The sequence below is a fragment of the Corythoichthys intestinalis genome, chromosome 9 (assembly GCF_030265065.1).
Source record: "Corythoichthys intestinalis isolate RoL2023-P3 chromosome 9, ASM3026506v1, whole genome shotgun sequence".
Lineage (NCBI taxonomy): Eukaryota > Metazoa > Chordata > Actinopteri > Syngnathiformes > Syngnathidae > Corythoichthys > Corythoichthys intestinalis.
The window spans coordinates 8,795,822-8,813,842 of record NC_080403.1 but is presented as its reverse complement, the minus strand read 5'-3'; the positions used below and the strand labels follow the sequence as shown (position 1 = coordinate 8,813,842).

The window sequence follows — 18,021 nt, the reverse complement described above, 5'->3', positions numbered from 1 at the left end:
GGAGTTTTTAATGGGTTGGAACAAAAACACACACCCACTACGGCCTTTGTGCAATAGGTTGCTCACGCCTGTACTAAGCCATCAGCTGTGGCCATCTTATCGTTCACTTTCGTACTACTCATCGCTGGGCTGCCCACGAACTGCACAATACGTATGTACCCCTATTTTACCCCTTTTCTGTAATTGCTGATGGCCTCACTGCTTAAGAAGGATGATCTGTATGAATCCTTATTAAAATTCCATTAATTTCAGATAGAACAATAGTTGTGGAGGACCCTGAAGGCAGAGTGATGTAGTGTTAGACTGAATTATACATATTACATGTGAATTGGGGTTAAAGTGTTTAGTTTCTAGGTCATTACCTAATAATATGGTGTAACCACTCCACTAATACAATGTAATGGTAGTTGAGCAGTTTAGGGTTCCAAGTTTGTTGACCAAGCAATGCAGTTGTTTAAAATAACAATGCAACATGATAAACTGGCTCAATTGGTTTTGGGTAAATTTACATTAAATGGCAAACAATTTACCACTAGGTGTAGCAGAGTATAGAAAACTAAGCAGATCCAGCATCATCTATATGCATGCTACTGAGACTGCAATTAAATAATTAACTGAAAGAGGCGCATTAAAAAAAATTGTAGCACGAGTTAAAATGGTGAGATTGTTTCTATTAAAAAGAATGAAGGGATGAATGAATCTGGTGTTCCTTTTTTAAGAATGAAACCAAAACGTGCACATGACATTGTTCAGTGGAAAAGCGGCCTGTTTGAAACATTTGATTATCGATGGGAAAAGGTATAATGGGCTGCTTGGCTAAAATGATCTCCAATGCTTTAAATGGAAAGTAAAACGAGAGAGACATGGGGAAAAAAAACTTGTAATTGATTGAAGAATAGCCAGAATGTTCCGAGTTACCTACAAGTACTGTGACAATTAGAAGACTCCTATATAAAGCTGATCTACCAACCGGATTTGGTTGAAATTGGGAAATTGTGTACAATATAAATAAAAACGATTTGAAAATCCTTCTCAACCCATATTCAACTGAATACACTACAAAGACAACATATTTAATGTTCAAACTGGTAAACAATTGTTTTTTTGCCAAATAATAACTTAGAATTTCATGGCTGTAACACGTCCAGTAGAAGTTGGGAAAGGTGGCAAAAAAATACTGAGAAAGCTGAGAAAAGCTCATCAAACACCTATTTGGAACATCTCACATGTGATCAGGCTAATTGGGAACAGGTGGGTACCATAAAAGGAGCCTCCCCAAACATGCTCAGTCATTCACAAGCAAGGATGGGGCGAGGTTCACCACTTTGTCCACAACTGCGTGAGAAAATAGTTGAACAGTTTAAGAACAACATTTCTCAAAGCTAAATTGCAAGGAATTTAGGGATTTTAACATCTACGGTCCATAATATCAAAAGGTTCAGAGAATCTGGTTAAATCAATGCACGTAATCGTCACGGCCGGAAACCAAGACTGAATGACCATGACCTTCTATCCCTCCGACGGCACTGCCTTAAAAACCGACATGAGCGTGTAAAGGATATCACCAAATGGGCTCAGGAAAACTTCAGAAAACCATTTTCAGTAAATACAGTTCATCACTACATCAGTGAGTACGGGTTAAAACTCTACCATGCAAAGCAAAAGCCGTTTATGAACAACATCCAGAAACGCTACTGGGTTCTCTGGGCCCGAGCTCATGTAAAATGGACTGATGCACAATGGAAAAGGTTTTTGTGGTCTGATGACTCCATTTTTCAAATTTTTTTTGGAAACACTGGACGTCGTGTCCTCCGGACTAAAGAGGAAGCGGACCATCCGGACTGTTATCAAAGCAAAGTTCAAAAGCCAGCATCTGTGATGGTACAGGGGTGCATTAGTTCCCATGGCATGGGTGACTTACATTTCTGTGAAGGCAACATAAATCATGAAAAGTACATACAGATTTTGGAGCAAAATATGCTGCCATCCAAGCGACGTCTTTTTCATGGAAGCCGCTGCTTATTTCAGCAAATAATGCCAAGCCACATTCACGTGTTACAACAGCGTGGCTTCGAAGTAAAAGGATCCAGACCTGTCTCCCATTGAAAATGTGTGGTGCATTATGAAGCGTAAAATACGACAGAGAAGACCCCGGACTGTTGAACAACTGAAGCGGTTCATCAAGCAAGAATGGGAAAGAATTCCACATGAGAAGCTATGAGAATTCGTCTCCTCGCTTTCAAAACGTTTGAGTGTTATTAAAAGAAAAGGTGATTTAACGAAGTGGTAAACATGCCCTTTCCCAACTTCTTCTGCACGTGTTGCAGCCATGAAATTCTAAGTTAATTATTATTTGAAAAATAAAGTTTGAGTTTGAGCATTAAATATTTTGTCTTTGTAGTGTATTCAACTGAATATAGGTTGAAAAGGATTTTCAAATCATTGTATTTTCTTATTTACATTTTACACAATTTCCCAACTTCAAATCCAGTTTGTATTAGGAGCCCTGCCAAAGTTCCACTGGATATGATTTTAGATTTGAGGATTTGAAATTTTCCCAACAATATATCAAGATTCATGAGTGTAAATATTTTATAAACTTTGGATCCAAATACACTAACAATTGTTTTCCCTTTTTAATGCAATCTTATGTTTGGTTTTACTCATGATATATTCTTCAAGTTCCACCCAAAATTTAGCTCTCATGTGGCAACCATAAAAACAAATGAGTCAGATTTTCAGACTGTCTTACAAAATAATTTGTCAAACGAGCCAGGTATACATTAGTTGGGTATATATTATGCAAAATTTTAAATGTAATTCCCTTAGTTTGAAACAATTTAAAAGGAACAAACCACGCATCTCTCCATTTAATATGATCAAACTGAGCATTCCAAAATTTCCCAACAAGATGCAATTTTCCTTTTTCTCTCAAAAAAAAACTCATGCTTTCAGTGCACTTGTTGCTTAAAAGATCTACTGTATATAATTTAAGGAAAGAATATTCAAAGTTGCTCTTTTTTTTCAAATATAATTAATTTTTCATTAATTCTAACATTCTACTGGGGATGGAATTCATTACAGAGCAAAATTCTTTAAATTTCAAGAGAAATCATAAAAATCAAACTGACAAGTTACAACTGAATCGTGACGTCAGTACACGTCACGTCACTAAAACCTAGCCACTACTCAGGGGCGACATGTCGATTGTCGAGCGGAAAAGGCTTTGAGGTCGACGCTCGATGGGGGGCAGGGTTTTGTCAAACAAACAGGAAGAGGAGACCTGCGCGTTCACGTCTGCCCACCGTGATCAAAAAGACCCCTGCGGCGCTTCTCTTTCTCCTTGTGGCGCGGCGAGGCGTGAATTAAGCGAATGAAGACTCAAACGCGCGCCCGATAAAGCCATTTCGACAAAAACAAACGACCCACCTACTCATCAAGCAACCCGGGTCAAAGTGCACAGGAAGCTGGGGGGCTGCCATCTTTAGCCTGCTGCTAATGCTAGCGTCTAAACGTTAGATGCAACAACGACGTAGAGGAGCGGTTCGTTTGGGGGGATTTAGTAGCTAGCTGTCCTCGGTTCCATTTCAAATTGACATCTCCGTCCTTTCTCGTACGACCCCGCCGCTCACGACCACCGTCAGTGGATGCATTCGGCATGGAGAAGCTATCGGAGCCGTCTTGGACTTCTTCGTACACCTACCAGGTGAGCAAGCACAGTGCGGAGATGCTACACAACCTCGACGTCCAGAGGAAAGATGGAGGCAGGTTCTGCGACGTGATCCTGCGCGTCGGCGAGGAGAGCTTCCCCGCGCACAAGGCTGTGTTGGCGGCGTGTAGCGAGTATTTCGAGTCCATGTTTGGCCGCCAGCCGGAGGACGGCGACGCCAGGGAGCTGGAGATGCACACGATCAGCCCCAAAGTTTTCAAAGACATCTTGGACTTTGCGTACACGTCAAGGATCGTGGTGCGGCTCGAGTGCTTCCCGGAGTTGATGACAGCCGCTAAGTTTCTACTGATGCGCTCCGTCATCGAGATCTGCCAGGAGGTCATCAAACAATCTAATGTGCAAATCCTCGTCCCGTCGTCGCGGGGAGCAAACGCCAGCCTTTTCCAGGCGGCCGGGTCCGCGGAACTGGGCTTCTCGGTGGCCCAACAGCAGGATTTGGTAAACGGGACGGCGCTGGTAGGCTTTGCTAACAATGGACATCAGGTGGATGGGAGCGAAGCCGCGGCGGCCGCAGCCGTTTTGCTGGAGGACGCCGCCGAGGGATCGATGCCCATTTTGCAACCCGTCCAAGGTCTGCCCATGTCGCCAGAAACGACGACGTTACATCACGACGCCGTTTCGAAAAGGGGCAGGGGGCGACCCAAGAAAGCCGGCGCCCCGGAAGAGCCCCTACACTTTAATCACAACGCGCAGAAAAACATCGTGCTTTTTCCTTGCGGCGCTTGCGGCAAAGCCTTTACTGAAGCCTCCCGACTGAAGAACCACGAGGCCCAACACGGAGCCACTATCGGGGGCCGTTCGACGCAGAGCGGCATGGCCCTGTTGGCACAAGAGAACGACGATCAGTTCCACGGAGGGCTGGGGATGGACAACGGCCGCAAGCGCGAGCGGACCCGGCGACACGTCGGCTGTGACATTTGCGGCAAAGTGTTCCGCGACGTGTACCACCTGAATCGGCACAAGCTGTCCCACTCCGGGGAGAAGCCGTACGCGTGTCATGTGTGCGGTCTGCGTTTCAAACGTAAAGATCGGATGTCCTATCACGTGCGTTCTCACGACGGCTCCGTGGGAAAACCGTACGTTTGTCAAAGCTGTGGCAAAGGATTCTCTAGGTGAGTTCAGAATTATTCAAGCTCTGGTACTACGGCCGTATATTCGCCTCTGCCAGCTCGTTTTGACAGCAGCCTGCATGTGATGGCTGCTTCAGTTGGGATTTACCAATAAGCGGATTTTAAGGGGGGGGGGGGGGCTGCCCCCCCCCCCCCCAAAAAGGTGACATTGCGTGTCATTGACTTTCCTATTTCTCTAAAAGTTGTAAAGCAATAAAACTGCAACAAAAATGAATGAAATGAACAAAAATATATAATTTTATAATGGGTCAAAATTATTTTTCCAACAGATAATGTGACTAGCAACTTAGACGGTCATTTGCTTTGCATATCATTAGAAATAAATAAATAAATTAGGGGAGGGCATTTGATTAAAAATGTTTTTGATTGAAGCAACCTTTTTGGGGATTGAATGATTTAGACACAAATGTCCTACCCATAATATGGCCCAAACACAAAAAGGATTGCTTCAATCAAAGAGAACTTTTTCAATGAAGAATCAAGTGTTCAAATGCAAATTTCTTAATCCCAAATATTTTTTCGCATCCACAAACTTTTTTTAATGATTGAAATTGTTATTTTTTTTGATTGAAGTGATTTTTCTTTTTGGAAAAAAAATTTTTTTTTTTGAAGCAACTTATTTTTTGATTAAATTCTTTTTGAAAATACATTTTTTGAAGCAACTTATTTTGTGATTGAATAATAAAGACAAAAATGTGTTAGCCAAAATGTGGCCCAAACACAAATCAGCATTACTTCAATCAAAAAAGTTGCTTCAATTATTGACTGGGGTAACTACATTGGCACGACACCAGCGAGCGTACCATATTCAATGGATGACGATCTTGGCGAAAAGTATTGCCTAAGCAGCCCGATTTAGAATTCCCCTCAAGAATGATGGTAAACAAAAAACTCTCATTGTCAACTTATTATTATAAATATTCTTGTAAGTTAATTCTTTTGCTGACACTGCATTTCGGGGTCATCAACATGTTGTGCCCCCCCTACCCCAAAAGTCAAACTCCACCTATGGATTTACCCGATTTAATCCCCCTCCTTATGTCCTGATCCCATATTTTTGCATGTCTAAAGTCCTAGTTACCTGACTTTGATGATCTGCCTATAATAAGTCCCTATCCCATTTCTCAGTATTGAGGGAAGAATAGAACAAAGCTATTCCGACATAAAAGCCAAATAAAAGTGTCCTTGGTAAAGGAGTGGTTTCAACGAAGCCAATAGGAAAATAGTTCTTTTTTGTGCAAATCAGTTGTGCTGCACAAAATAAGGTTGTAAACAAACTATGTTTAAATATTTTGATTTACATTAACTAAAGTTGGTCCTCCAGTGTGATTCCTCCGATGTGATTAATTCATCCGTTTTCGTTGTGATTTTCTTGCTTTTTTGCTGTCGCTGGACATTTTCTGTTTCACTAGTGTAAATACAGTGAGGAGCAGAAGTATTTGCGCCCCTTGTGATTTTGCAAGTTCACCCACTTAGAACATAGGTAGAGGTCTGAAATTGCAATGCATTTCCACTCATAGAGACATAATCTAAAAAAAAATCCGGAACTCACATTGTATGATTTTTCAATAATTTTTAATTTACTGAGGTCCGTAAGTATTTGTACCCCTGAGAAAATCAGTGCTAATATTTAGTGCAGAAGCCTTTGTTTGCGATTACAGAGGTCAGACGCTTTCTGTAGTTTTAAATGTAGTAGTTATTTATAACTACACCTCTGTAGTTGTAAATTTTTAAAATTAATTACCGCCGTTAACGGGATGAATTTGATAACCCTACCTTAAAGCCTAAACTAAAGACTCTGGATGAGTGTAACATATTATGTCTGTAACGTTATATACAATTAGAAAACGATTTAAATAAAAAAATATATATATACAGTGCCTTGCAAAAGTATTCGGCCCCCTTGAATCTTGCAACCTTTCGCCACATTTCAGGCTTCAAACATAAAGATATGAAATTTAATTTTTTTGTCAAGAATCAACAACAAGTGGGACACAATCGTGAAGTGGAACAACATTTATTGGATAATTTAAACTTTTTTAACAAATAAAAAACTGAAAAGTGGGGCGTGCAATATTATTTGGCCCCTTTACTTTCAGTGCAGCAAACTCACTCCAGAAGTTCAGTGAGGATCTCTGAATGATCCAATGTTGTCCTAAATGACCGATGATGAAAAATAGAATCCACCTGTGTGTAATCAAGTCTCCGTATAAATGCACCTGCTCTGTGATAGTCTCAGGGTTCTGTTTAAAGTGCAGAGAGCATTATGAAAACCAAGGAACACACCAGGCAGGTCCGAGATACTGTTGTGGAGAAGTTTAAAGCTGGATTTGGTTACAAAAAGATTTCCCAAGCCTTAAACATCTCAAGGAGCACTGTGCAAGCCATCATATTGAAATGGAAGGAGCATCAGACCACTGCAAATCTACCAAGACCCGGCCGTCCTTCCAAACTTTCTTCTCAAACAAGGAGAAAACTGATCAGAGATGCAGTCAAGAGGCCCATGATCACTCTGGATGAACTGCAGAGATCTACAGCTGAGGTGGGAGAGTCTGTCCATAGGACAACAATCAGTCGTACACTGCACAAATCTGGCCTTTATGGAAGAGTGGCAAGAAGAAAGCCATTTCTCAAAGATATCCATAAAAAGTCTGTTTAAAGTTTGCCACAAGCCACCTGGGAGACACACCAAACATGTGGAAGAAGGTGCTCTGGTCAGATGAAACCAAAATTGAACTTTTCGGCCACAATGCAAAACGATATGTTTGGCGTAAAAGCAACACAGCTCATCACCCTGAACACACCACCCCCACTGTCAAACATGGTGGTGGCAGCATCATGGTTTGGGCCTGCTTTTCTTCAGCAGGGACAGGGAAGATGGTTAAAATTGACGGGAAGATGGATGCAGCCAAATACAGGAACATTCTGGAAGAAAACCTGTTGGTATCTGCACAAGACCTGAGACTGGGACGGAGATTTATCTTCCAACAGGACAATGATCCAAAACATAAAGCCAAATCTACAATGGAATGGTTCAAAAATAAACGTATCCAGGTGTTAGAATGGCCAAGTCAAAGTCCAGACCTGAATCCAATCGAGAATCTGTGGAAAGAGCTGAAGACTGCTGTTCACAAACACTCTCCATCCAACCTCACTGAGCGCGAGCTGTTTTGCAAGGAAGAATGGGCAAGAATGTCAGTCTCTCGATGTGCAAAACTGATAGAAACATACCCCAAGCGACTTGCAGCTGTAATTGGAGCAAAAGGTGGCGCTACAAAGTATTAACGCAAGGGGGCCGAATAATATTGCACGCCCCACTTTTCAGTTTTTTATTTGTTAAAAAAGTTTAAATTATCCAATAAATTTTGTTCCACTTCACGATTGTGTCCCACTTGTTGTTGATTCTTGACAAAAAATTAAAATTTTATATCTTTATGTTTGAAGCCTGAAATGTGGCGAAAGGTTGCAAGGTTCAAGGGGGCCGAATACTTTTGCAAGGCACTGTATATAATATATAAAAAAGGCATGTCCAATATTTTTTTGCCGATTCCGATACTTTGAAAATGACGTGATCAGACCCGATCGATCGGCATCCCGAATACCATTTTGATATTTTATGTCTTTATAAAGTTTGAACACTTTACCACTGACACACGTACTACCAACGGCCAAGCAAGGCCTTGAGAATAAACACTTGCCAGTGACATTTTTCCAACGGCCAATCAGAATAGTTTGCAAACATGACTACCTAAAATAGCTTCAAAAAAGACATTCTGCGTATTTTTCAAAGTAAATTGTTGTGCACACCTGACAAGAACAAAGGATATGAAAAATAATATTAGGAAATAATGGAAGCTCACCTTTAAGTTTTAAATTAAACAATCAAACATTGCCCTGAAGAACTTCATCACACAGAATCGTGAAAATGTGCTTCTGTCATTTCCACTCTTAATTTTACTACAGCGGTCCAAACGTTTCCTTACTTTCTGATCCTATAGTAATTTATGGAGCCTAATCCATTCTTTTGGCTTGTTACTAGGCATGTGCCGGTATGAGATTTTGACAGTACGATAACCGTGAGCAAAAATACCGCGGTATCACGGTATTGCAATTATAGCTCCCAAAAATTTTGAGATGTATGGGTTAAAAAAAAAAAAAAAAACTTTTTTCCATTGAACAGGATTTTTTTTTTTCAGACCATAGTTGCAAGTTGGAACATGAATATATTGTTAAAATAAAATAAAAAAATATTTGAAATAAAATTAAAATAAATATAACTTATAGACTATACTCACAGCCACAGCTCAATTTGCACAAGATTACAGCAAGAACAAAATAATTTCTTTAAAGTAAAAACACTTCTGAATAAATTTTTAAAAAATTTATACTGCATGACTTTTTTTTGAGGGTGGAAAGCCATTTTCAGCCACTGTGTCAACTCTAGTCTACATGATGTCATGCCTTTGTGTCAAAAAGAACATAAGGAATTCATAAGTTAGGTAAAAATGTATAAGTTAAAATGTCAATATTCTTGTGGAAAGGTTTCATCTAAAAAAAAAAAAAAAAAAAAAAAAAAAACACATTGGGAGTGAGACCTTACCTTGATCCAGCGAACGTGGATTTGTGCTTAGGGCAAGATCATCGTTCACAATTAGCGATCTTTGATGCTATCACTTTTTCCCCTTCATTCAAGCGAATCAAGCTTGTTTTCTCACTCTGCGGCTGTAACACTCAACAAAGTTGCTCTCCCAGCTGAGCCTAGGCTAACATTCATCTTTGTAAGCGTTTACTTAGTTTGTATATTGAATTTGAAAGGAAAATGTGTGTTTTGTTTTTGGCGAACTTTTCCCATGGTGCTAATCTGTGGAAGCTACTCACATGGAAAAATCTAATTGTACAACATTTTAAATGTATTCATTTTGTATATTAAACTTACCACGATTTGAGAGCTCAATAAATTGAAGAACAGTACGCCTTATGTTTGGAGTAATTGTTTTTGGGTTAGCTGGCTGTGTAGCCGATAGCGTCACTCTCACACACAGCAACAAACGGGAGGGGGTGAGCGCTGCTGCGCCAAGCCGCTTCTGGCTGCATTTTTGACACAAGAAAAATAGCGAATACCGTCCTACGGTCTGACGGAAAATTTTTAGTGGTTTTGAAACCGCGACGTTTTCACACCACGGTAAACCGTGAAACCGGTAACCGGCACATGCCTACTTGTTACTACACATTGTCACAATGTGCCTAGGTCTTGTACGCATTTTTTAAATGGTTCTAAATAAACACAAAAAAAGAACAAAATAGAACACGTACAATAGTTAATGCTACGGACGTTCCTTCACTGATGTCATCAGGCTGATGCGTCAATTACGAATTGCAGAATGTACTCAAAGTAGTCACAAATACCCAAATCAATCAATACTGAGTCATTTAAGGGGGTGAATTTCATTGCTGACATCATTTTTACATAATGATGTAAAGATGTAAAAGACCTATAACATACAGGAAAGTGCCAATGTTTTACCCATTCAACTCAAAGATCCATGACTTGTATATTAGAAAAGCTTCTCAAGTATTGTTCACAAATGTCAGAAACTGTTACTGAAAACGTTTTTCGCTGACATAACATATCATATTCACCTTATAGGAGACCTTTGCTGTCTGCCTCATCTGTCTTCCAAGCAGATTGAGGAGACAAAATCATTCTTTACAAATCCTGCCCCGCAGGTTAATTGCTGAGGAAATTGTTTCAAAAACGTCCTAGAACTGATATTTAAATGCGAAGGGGATAAAATGCATACAGTTTGCTTGTCGTGTGTGTACTCTAATCCACTTTAAATGAAAAATGTGTTTACCCTCCAGACCAGATCACCTGAATGGGCATATCAAACAAGTCCATACAACAGAGAGACCCCACAAGTGCCAGGTGTGACATGAAGCATAAATCAACCAGAACAGAATGAATTTGTATTCGAAAACTGTAAGTTGACACTTTTCGTTTGGTCTGTTGCAGATTTGTAATGCCTCTTTTGCTACAAGAGATCGCCTCAGGTCACACCTCGCATGTCATGAGGACAAAATTCCCTGCAAAGTTTGTGGGAAGTTCCTCCGAGCAGCTTATATGTCAGACCACCTCAAGAAACACAGCGAAGGAACACATAACTACTGCGGCATCTGCAACAAAGGTTAGTCATCCATAACTAGCCATAAGTTCTTGACAAATGTTACAATTCATAGTTGAAGAGTTTTTTTAAAGTACCATATTTTCCGCACTATAAGGCGCACCACATTATAAGGCGCACCTTCAATAAATGGCCTATTTCAAAACTTTTTCCTTATATATAAGGCGCATAGAATAGACGCTACAGTAGAGGCTGGGGTTACGTTATGCATCCCTTAGATGGAGTTGCATGTCGAGTTGCTGTGATACCTATTGCAGCTTAAATTTGATTCATGCTGTATAGTGCTGCAACGATTAATCGATTAACTTGAGTATTCAATTAGAAAAAAGATTCAAATTAAATGTTGCTGTTTCAAGAATTCGTTTAATTAAAGTGGCGTTGTAATGGTTTGTTTTTGAAAGTGTTTGCATTTAGTTTAATTGATTTGGGTGGATACACTGCCCTCAAGTCTGCCTCGTTTTACATGGGCAAATCCAGCTGCTCCCTGTTAAGACCAACATAAGCTAGATTTTTGTTTAAGCTAATGTTTTTTAATGCATTCGTAATTTAGTTTAAAAGTATATTTAGCCAATTTTTGTGGGAATATGTGTCTGAACCATTTGTTAAGAGCATTGTAAAAAAATGATAAAAAGTAACTATTTTATAGCATTTAAGCTAGTGGACTTTTGCTATGTAAGTTAGCCTATTGTTCTTTTGTTGTACATATCTAGATCCTTATTATTATTTTTTTATACCGTTTGAGGCCCAGCTCAGGTTTTTTTTATTTTTTCATGTTTATCCGATTACTCGATTATTCGAACTAACTAGTTCATTGATTAATCGACTACTAAAATAATCGATAGCTGCAGCCCAAGTGTGTTATCAAGCGTAATGAAATTTTTAGGTAAGAAATAAGATTTTTTTTATAAGATCTAGAAGTTTTTGAGTGAAAACAGTGAAAAATATATATATTTTTTTTCTAGTCACTTCTGAGATGCAATTGTTGGATGTTTTCAACAATGTACATCGAAAATAAAGGCATCGATCGACTGAAAATGGTTCAGTATTAGATGAAATGTCTTGTTTTTTCATGTATAATTATAGTCGCTCCTTACCTAAAAAAAAAAATGTTTTATCCGATTACTCGATTAATCGATAGAATTTTCAGTCTAATACTCGATTACTAAAATATTCGATATCTGCAGCCCAGTACTGTATATAAGGCGCACCGGGTCATAAGCCTCACTGTCGGTTTTTGAGAAAATTTAAGGCTTTTAGGTGCGCCTTACAGTGTGGACAATAAGGTAAACGTAAAGGCTCTGAAATGCAGTGAATGCTCCCTTCTTGTGGAGATTGCGGACCAGGATCTGATGCAATGAGCAAAAAAATAGATAAGGCAAGCAATTTCTAATGTTAATAGTTGAGCTGTTATCCAAAAAAACCTTTATTATTCCAAACTCATAACATTGCTCGGACAAACAACTAGTGTACATAACAGTTAATGCTGAAAAAAAAATGCATTGAAAGTGCAAGAAAGATGATTTTGTGTTGCAACCTGATAAAATGCCAATTCTACTTTCCCATAAAAGCATGTACCAAAATAATCACGTTTTTGCACATGTATTGAACATCAAATTTTATTTCGTATTTTAGAAATGCTCCATGTGGCCGCCACCGGCAGCATGGAAAACGTCAAGCCAAAATGAAAATTACCTCTAAACATGCCGCAGCATGTCTGGATCCACATTTTGCAGGTGTTATTCGTTATTTCATGTCATCAAGATTTGCTCGAAGTGGTGAAACATGTATTTTATGTGTAAAGTACTACCACTTCCAGCAAATCTCCATGACATGCAAGATCGACCAAGTGGAGTTATGTTCAACACGAGTTTTGTAATGATTTTCACTTTTGACATATGATTGGTAAGGAATGATTTTGGCGCTTTCTTTTTGACTCACCTTGTATTAGACACAGTCACTTATAATTAAAAAAAAAAATACATGTCATTAAATATTGTTTATATTTGGTTAGGAGTGAGTTTACTATACTGTATGCACAGCTGCTAATGCTAGCTATCTGATCAACTTCCACCACTGCCAGTAGCAATCCTGGCCTTTCTTTGCATCTTCAGAAGATTACCTCCCTGCTTTCTCCAATGTCAACCCCACAAAAGGCCTTTCTTACTTGTCGGACCTTGACTAGAATCTTTTAACACACTGCTGTTCACTTTCTACTCTGCTGGCTATGAGCTAGTGGTGATAACTAGCTCCCCTCCTACTAACTTGACACTTTAATTTTGATTCATACTCTCCGTATTGTGTGTCCTCAGATTGCATACGGACAGCCGCATGCATACTACATTGCGGGGTTCATGTTCATGCACATGCGCCGCACACGTGTTCTTGAATAATCTTAAAAAATGTCAGCCCAGCAAAAGCGTGAATAAACGGCACTTTGTTGTAATATTTGAGATGTTCACATATGGGGGAGTTTCTTGCTGTAACTCAGAGATTTGGCACTTGATTGTTCTTCAGCATGTGCACATTTTCATCACATGCCTTCAAACATACAGTATTTAATCTGTTTCAGAAACAAATCTTCAAAATAACTGGAATGTCCCTTTAAGTGGGCATGTTAGTAAAAAAAGTGTTAAGATTTATGTCTCAGGTTGTCCCTACACTACAAGTTTTTTTTTGGCCATCTACTACTCTAGGTCTGATAACTTGAAAGCCTACACAAGAATCGCCCCAGATTCTGTCATGCCAGATAATTTAAACATACTGACACTGCAGGATTAGTAAAATCTGGGGTGCCACACATTCAAAGATTCTATTCTGATTAGGTGTGGTCCAAATATGACCATAAATAATAACTACAGGGGCAGTTGAGGGTAGGCCTGTCGTGAAAACAAATTTTAGTAGGCGATATATTGTCTCCTAAATTATTACTGATATGCAATGTTATTATCTTTTTTTTTTTTTTTAAATAAGTCACCCATTCAAATGCGATGAATTGGTATTCTTAAATAAAACACAAACTATAATAAAAATAATTTAAAAGAAAAACAAAAAAAAAACAATGCATAACAAGTCATTTGAAAGCTATCTTAGTGCAGCATATCAATTTTAGGGCATTAGAAATGTATATTTGATCCAAAATGATTTTATCCAGCAAAGTGCGCATGTTAGCAATTTGAAGCCAAATTATTCATTGCTAGTGTTGCTAATCCATAGACTTGATAGTATATAGATTTTGAAGTCTATGGTTAATCTTACCCTTACAAATTACTTAACATGAGAGTATTAGTTATTCGGCGAATTAACTGACATTACTTTTCATGTTTTACGTTATTACATGATCCATTCTATAACATCTTTCACATCAGATATGTTTATGGTAACTGATTGAATTGAATAGTCTTTTTCATTCAAAAAAAAAAAAAACATAGGTCACCTTTTTGCATTTTTTAAACATTTCACCTATATAAGAGTGTAATGGTATACAAACTTTTCCTGTTGTACTGAACCGTGACTTGTGTGTACCGTCACACCTCTAATATATAATAAATGTTTATTGTAACACATTGAATTGAACCATCTTTTTCATTAGAAAACAAAACATACGTCACCCTTTTTACATTTTTTTTTTTAAATTTCACTTGTATACAAACTTTTCCTGTTGTACTGAACCATTACTTGTGTGTACTATCACACCTCTAATATACTGTATATGGATATATTTTTCAATATGCAGGTGAGGCTTGAATCTCTTCCCTCTTTTATCTTTGCTCTAGCTGTTTTGATTTAAAAAAAAAAAAAAAAAATCACACGGTTTATGGGTACGTCATTCAAGAAAAGTTTAGGGCAAGTGACTATTTTTGGTAACACAAAGAAAAACAAATTATTATTATATTGTAGCATCTACAAGGACAAGACCCACTTGGTGATGATAATGCATACTGAACAGGAAAACAGTTCATTGTTTTCAATTAATTGTACCGACCTGAACGCCACGAACAGTATGTAAAAAGTTTCCCTGAGCGTTTAACATGATGCTCCCCACGCTACATGCTATTGCTAGCGAGAACGCGAATGCTATGCTAACGCTCTGAGCCACTTAGCATCGTGTTTGCAACGGCGACACAACTCCTTCCCCTCCTCCCCCTCTCTGTGTCCCTCAGACATTTCTCGCGTCATTCAAGCAACACAGGAGCGCATAGTAACGCACGCCTTTACATCCTCAGTAATGGTAACAGCGTTGCAAAGATGGGGAAAGTAATTAATTGGATTACTCTCTAACGACAAAAATAACGCCGTTAGTAACACCGTTATACTGTAATGCTGTTATTAACAACACTGTTCATTGCCAATCAGATTTTTCATAATGGATGTCCAGAAAGCTTTAATTACATGTTGAACATGACATGCTTTTATTTTGAAATGTTTACTGGAAGTATGTTCGATAAGCCGCTAACTGTAAGCTTTATACTAGGTAAAAAAATTAAATAAAAGTGCACTTTTATTTTTGTCATGTATGTGGTGAAGGTAATGTTTTTTCGCATCATTTGCAAATGCTCTAAACCAGCGATTTTTCATGTTTGAAGTGTCACTTTTTAACGCCAAGTTTGCGTTTTGGAGAAGACTACTAATGTTTTATAACAGGCTAAAGTGGTTCGTACATTTTTTCCCATTACCTTCAATGTGGAAATATTAACGTTTTACAATGGTTAATACAGATGTATTTCCTTTTTTTGCATGTCTAAACTTTAATTCTACAGTGTGTTGATGACAAATAAACGTCTGTGAAAGGAAATGGAGTCTCATATGCAATCAACACACACGTGTGCCAAGTGCGCGCAGTACACGCAAACCCACGCACGCACAAATACATGCACGCACGCATGCGGCGATAAATCGCAGCCAGGAAAATTACTCATTTTTACAGTATTTATCGTGCGATTAAATTGACTAATTACAAATTGTGATAAGCTTACTTGAGAGAGACTTCCGCCAAAGCAGCCAAATTCAAAGGTTAGAGGTATTTCTGACTTATAACCTTTGATCCATTCTAGGGCTGGGCGATACTGCCTTTAGTACGTATCACGATAAATTGAGCAGATTTACCTCGATAACGATAAATGACGATAAATTCGCCCAAGCAAACTGTTATATAATTTGAAAATTTGAATCAATGCATGGAATACAAATTAACAGTTTCTCATTAAATTTATTTACCAGCTTTCAATTTAACAATTGCACATGCAGTCTAAACATTAGGTATTAAAAAAAATCTTGTAAACAATAAGAATTATTGTGTGACCATTTATAACAGCTTGTATGACTTGAAAAATATCATCACTTGAATTTCATTAAATTCATTCCGCATTGTTATACACTAGATAGTGGCATACGTTTAGATATTTAGAATAGATACAAATACGACACATCCACCCGCCCCCCAGACATTATACTTAATTAAAAAAATAAAATGTTTCACAAACCTTTCCTTTCTTTTATTCGGCTCAATTATTTACATCTTATGATTTTGGAAATCCTTACAGTATGCAATAAATAATATTCCTGTTCCCAAGCACTGTGCTTACTCTACTGTAATTTTTACAAAAAATAAACAATACATAGTTACTCCCCGTCATCTAGGACGAGCCACTTAGAAGACTAGCACTGTCGTGTATTACAAATACTGCTTTGAACACATCTTCACAGACAAAAGCAATGACACAGGCTTAAAGAGGTCAACTTTAATTGTGTAAATCACACTTAATAACGACACGATCTCCTGGTTGAAATAGACGACATCCACTTAATTCTATTGAAGATATGTAATGCTGAGGCAATTTGTCAACTTTACTTTTAAAAAGAAACGTGCACTGTTTATCCAGTAGATGGGGCTCTTGCAGTGTGTCAAACAGGGATTCAATTTAGGGCAATTATCTTAAAAGTGGTTCATTGTTTCAGAAAGCCTCGGTTTTTCCATCCCTATCTGGAACCCGTCAAGAGTTTACTTAATGTCGGGTGAAAGTTTGGCGAAGCTAACTTAAGCCCGACTTCATCCCGTTTACTTGTAGCGTTAGCCGCTAGCGTTAGCTGCTAGCGTTAGCCTACCGGGCTTCTGTTTGATTGGCTTCCTGAAAACCATGTGACTCCAAACGTAAGCGCACTGTCTGCTTTCTTAAAGGGGAATGAACATAGCCGAACAACACAGAGTCAAAGCGGGATGAAAAGACTATATTTTCTTCTTTTATTAAATTACCGAATTTACCGACATGGTCAAAATTACGTCGGTCATCGTGAAGAATTTCGGTAACGGTAAATTTTCGGTTTACCGCCCTGCTCTAATCCATTCTCTCATCAGATCACCTAAGCTGCATGTTTGAGTTAAACAGGTTATCCGTTATTGTGAAATTCCATTTCTGACCTATGTGACTTTTGACCTCATTGCACCAAAATGTAATTACCTATGTTGTTTTATATTACAAACATATCCTGAAAAGTTATCCGTTCTTGTGTTATGTTGAACCGAAATATACAGACAGACATGCCGGACCGAATATATAACGTCCGCCTTCTGTAGGTTTCATCTACTGGCCAAGGTAATAACATTGGAGCATAACACATGGTCACCTCCCACAATTTCTCCCAGACATTAATGCAACGAAAAATGTTTTCAGTATGAATGTATTTTTTGGATTTGCATTGGTAAAACACAAAAAAGCTGAATAGAAAAGCCTAAATGTACACGATTTTACACAGAATGTAAAAAATGAACAAAATTGTTGGCACCCTCAACCAAATATTTGGTTGTGCATCCTTTAGATGAAATAACAGAACACAATCGCTTCCTATTACAATCAACAAGTTTCGTGCACCTCGCGGATGGAATTTTGGACCACTCTTCTTTTGCGAACTGTTCCAGATCTCTCAGATTTGAAGGGTGCCTTCTTGCAACTGCAATGTTGAGATCTCTCCATAGGTGTTCGAT

The 18,021-nt window shown here is 38.5% G+C and overlaps 1 protein-coding gene across 3 annotated transcripts in view; it reads left to right on the top strand.

Annotated features, from left to right (window-relative positions):
• The first annotated feature begins 3,208 nt into the window (after positions 1–3,208).
• The window catches only part of patz1 (POZ/BTB and AT hook containing zinc finger 1), a 32,739-nt gene continuing 17,926 nt past the window's right edge, over positions 3,209–18,021 (top strand). Inside the window, exons 1-3 of one of the 3 annotated variants that reach the window (XM_057846329.1) lie at positions 3,209–4,842; positions 10,723–10,786; positions 10,874–11,045. In XM_057846329.1, coding sequence (XP_057702312.1) covers positions 3,659–4,842; positions 10,723–10,786; positions 10,874–11,045 — 1,420 coding nt within the window. In that variant the 5' untranslated portion in view covers positions 3,209–3,658. The remainder of the gene's footprint in view (positions 4,843–10,722; positions 10,787–10,873; positions 11,046–18,021) is intronic. The other 2 variants (XM_057846330.1, XM_057846331.1) reach the window with 2 other exon arrangements.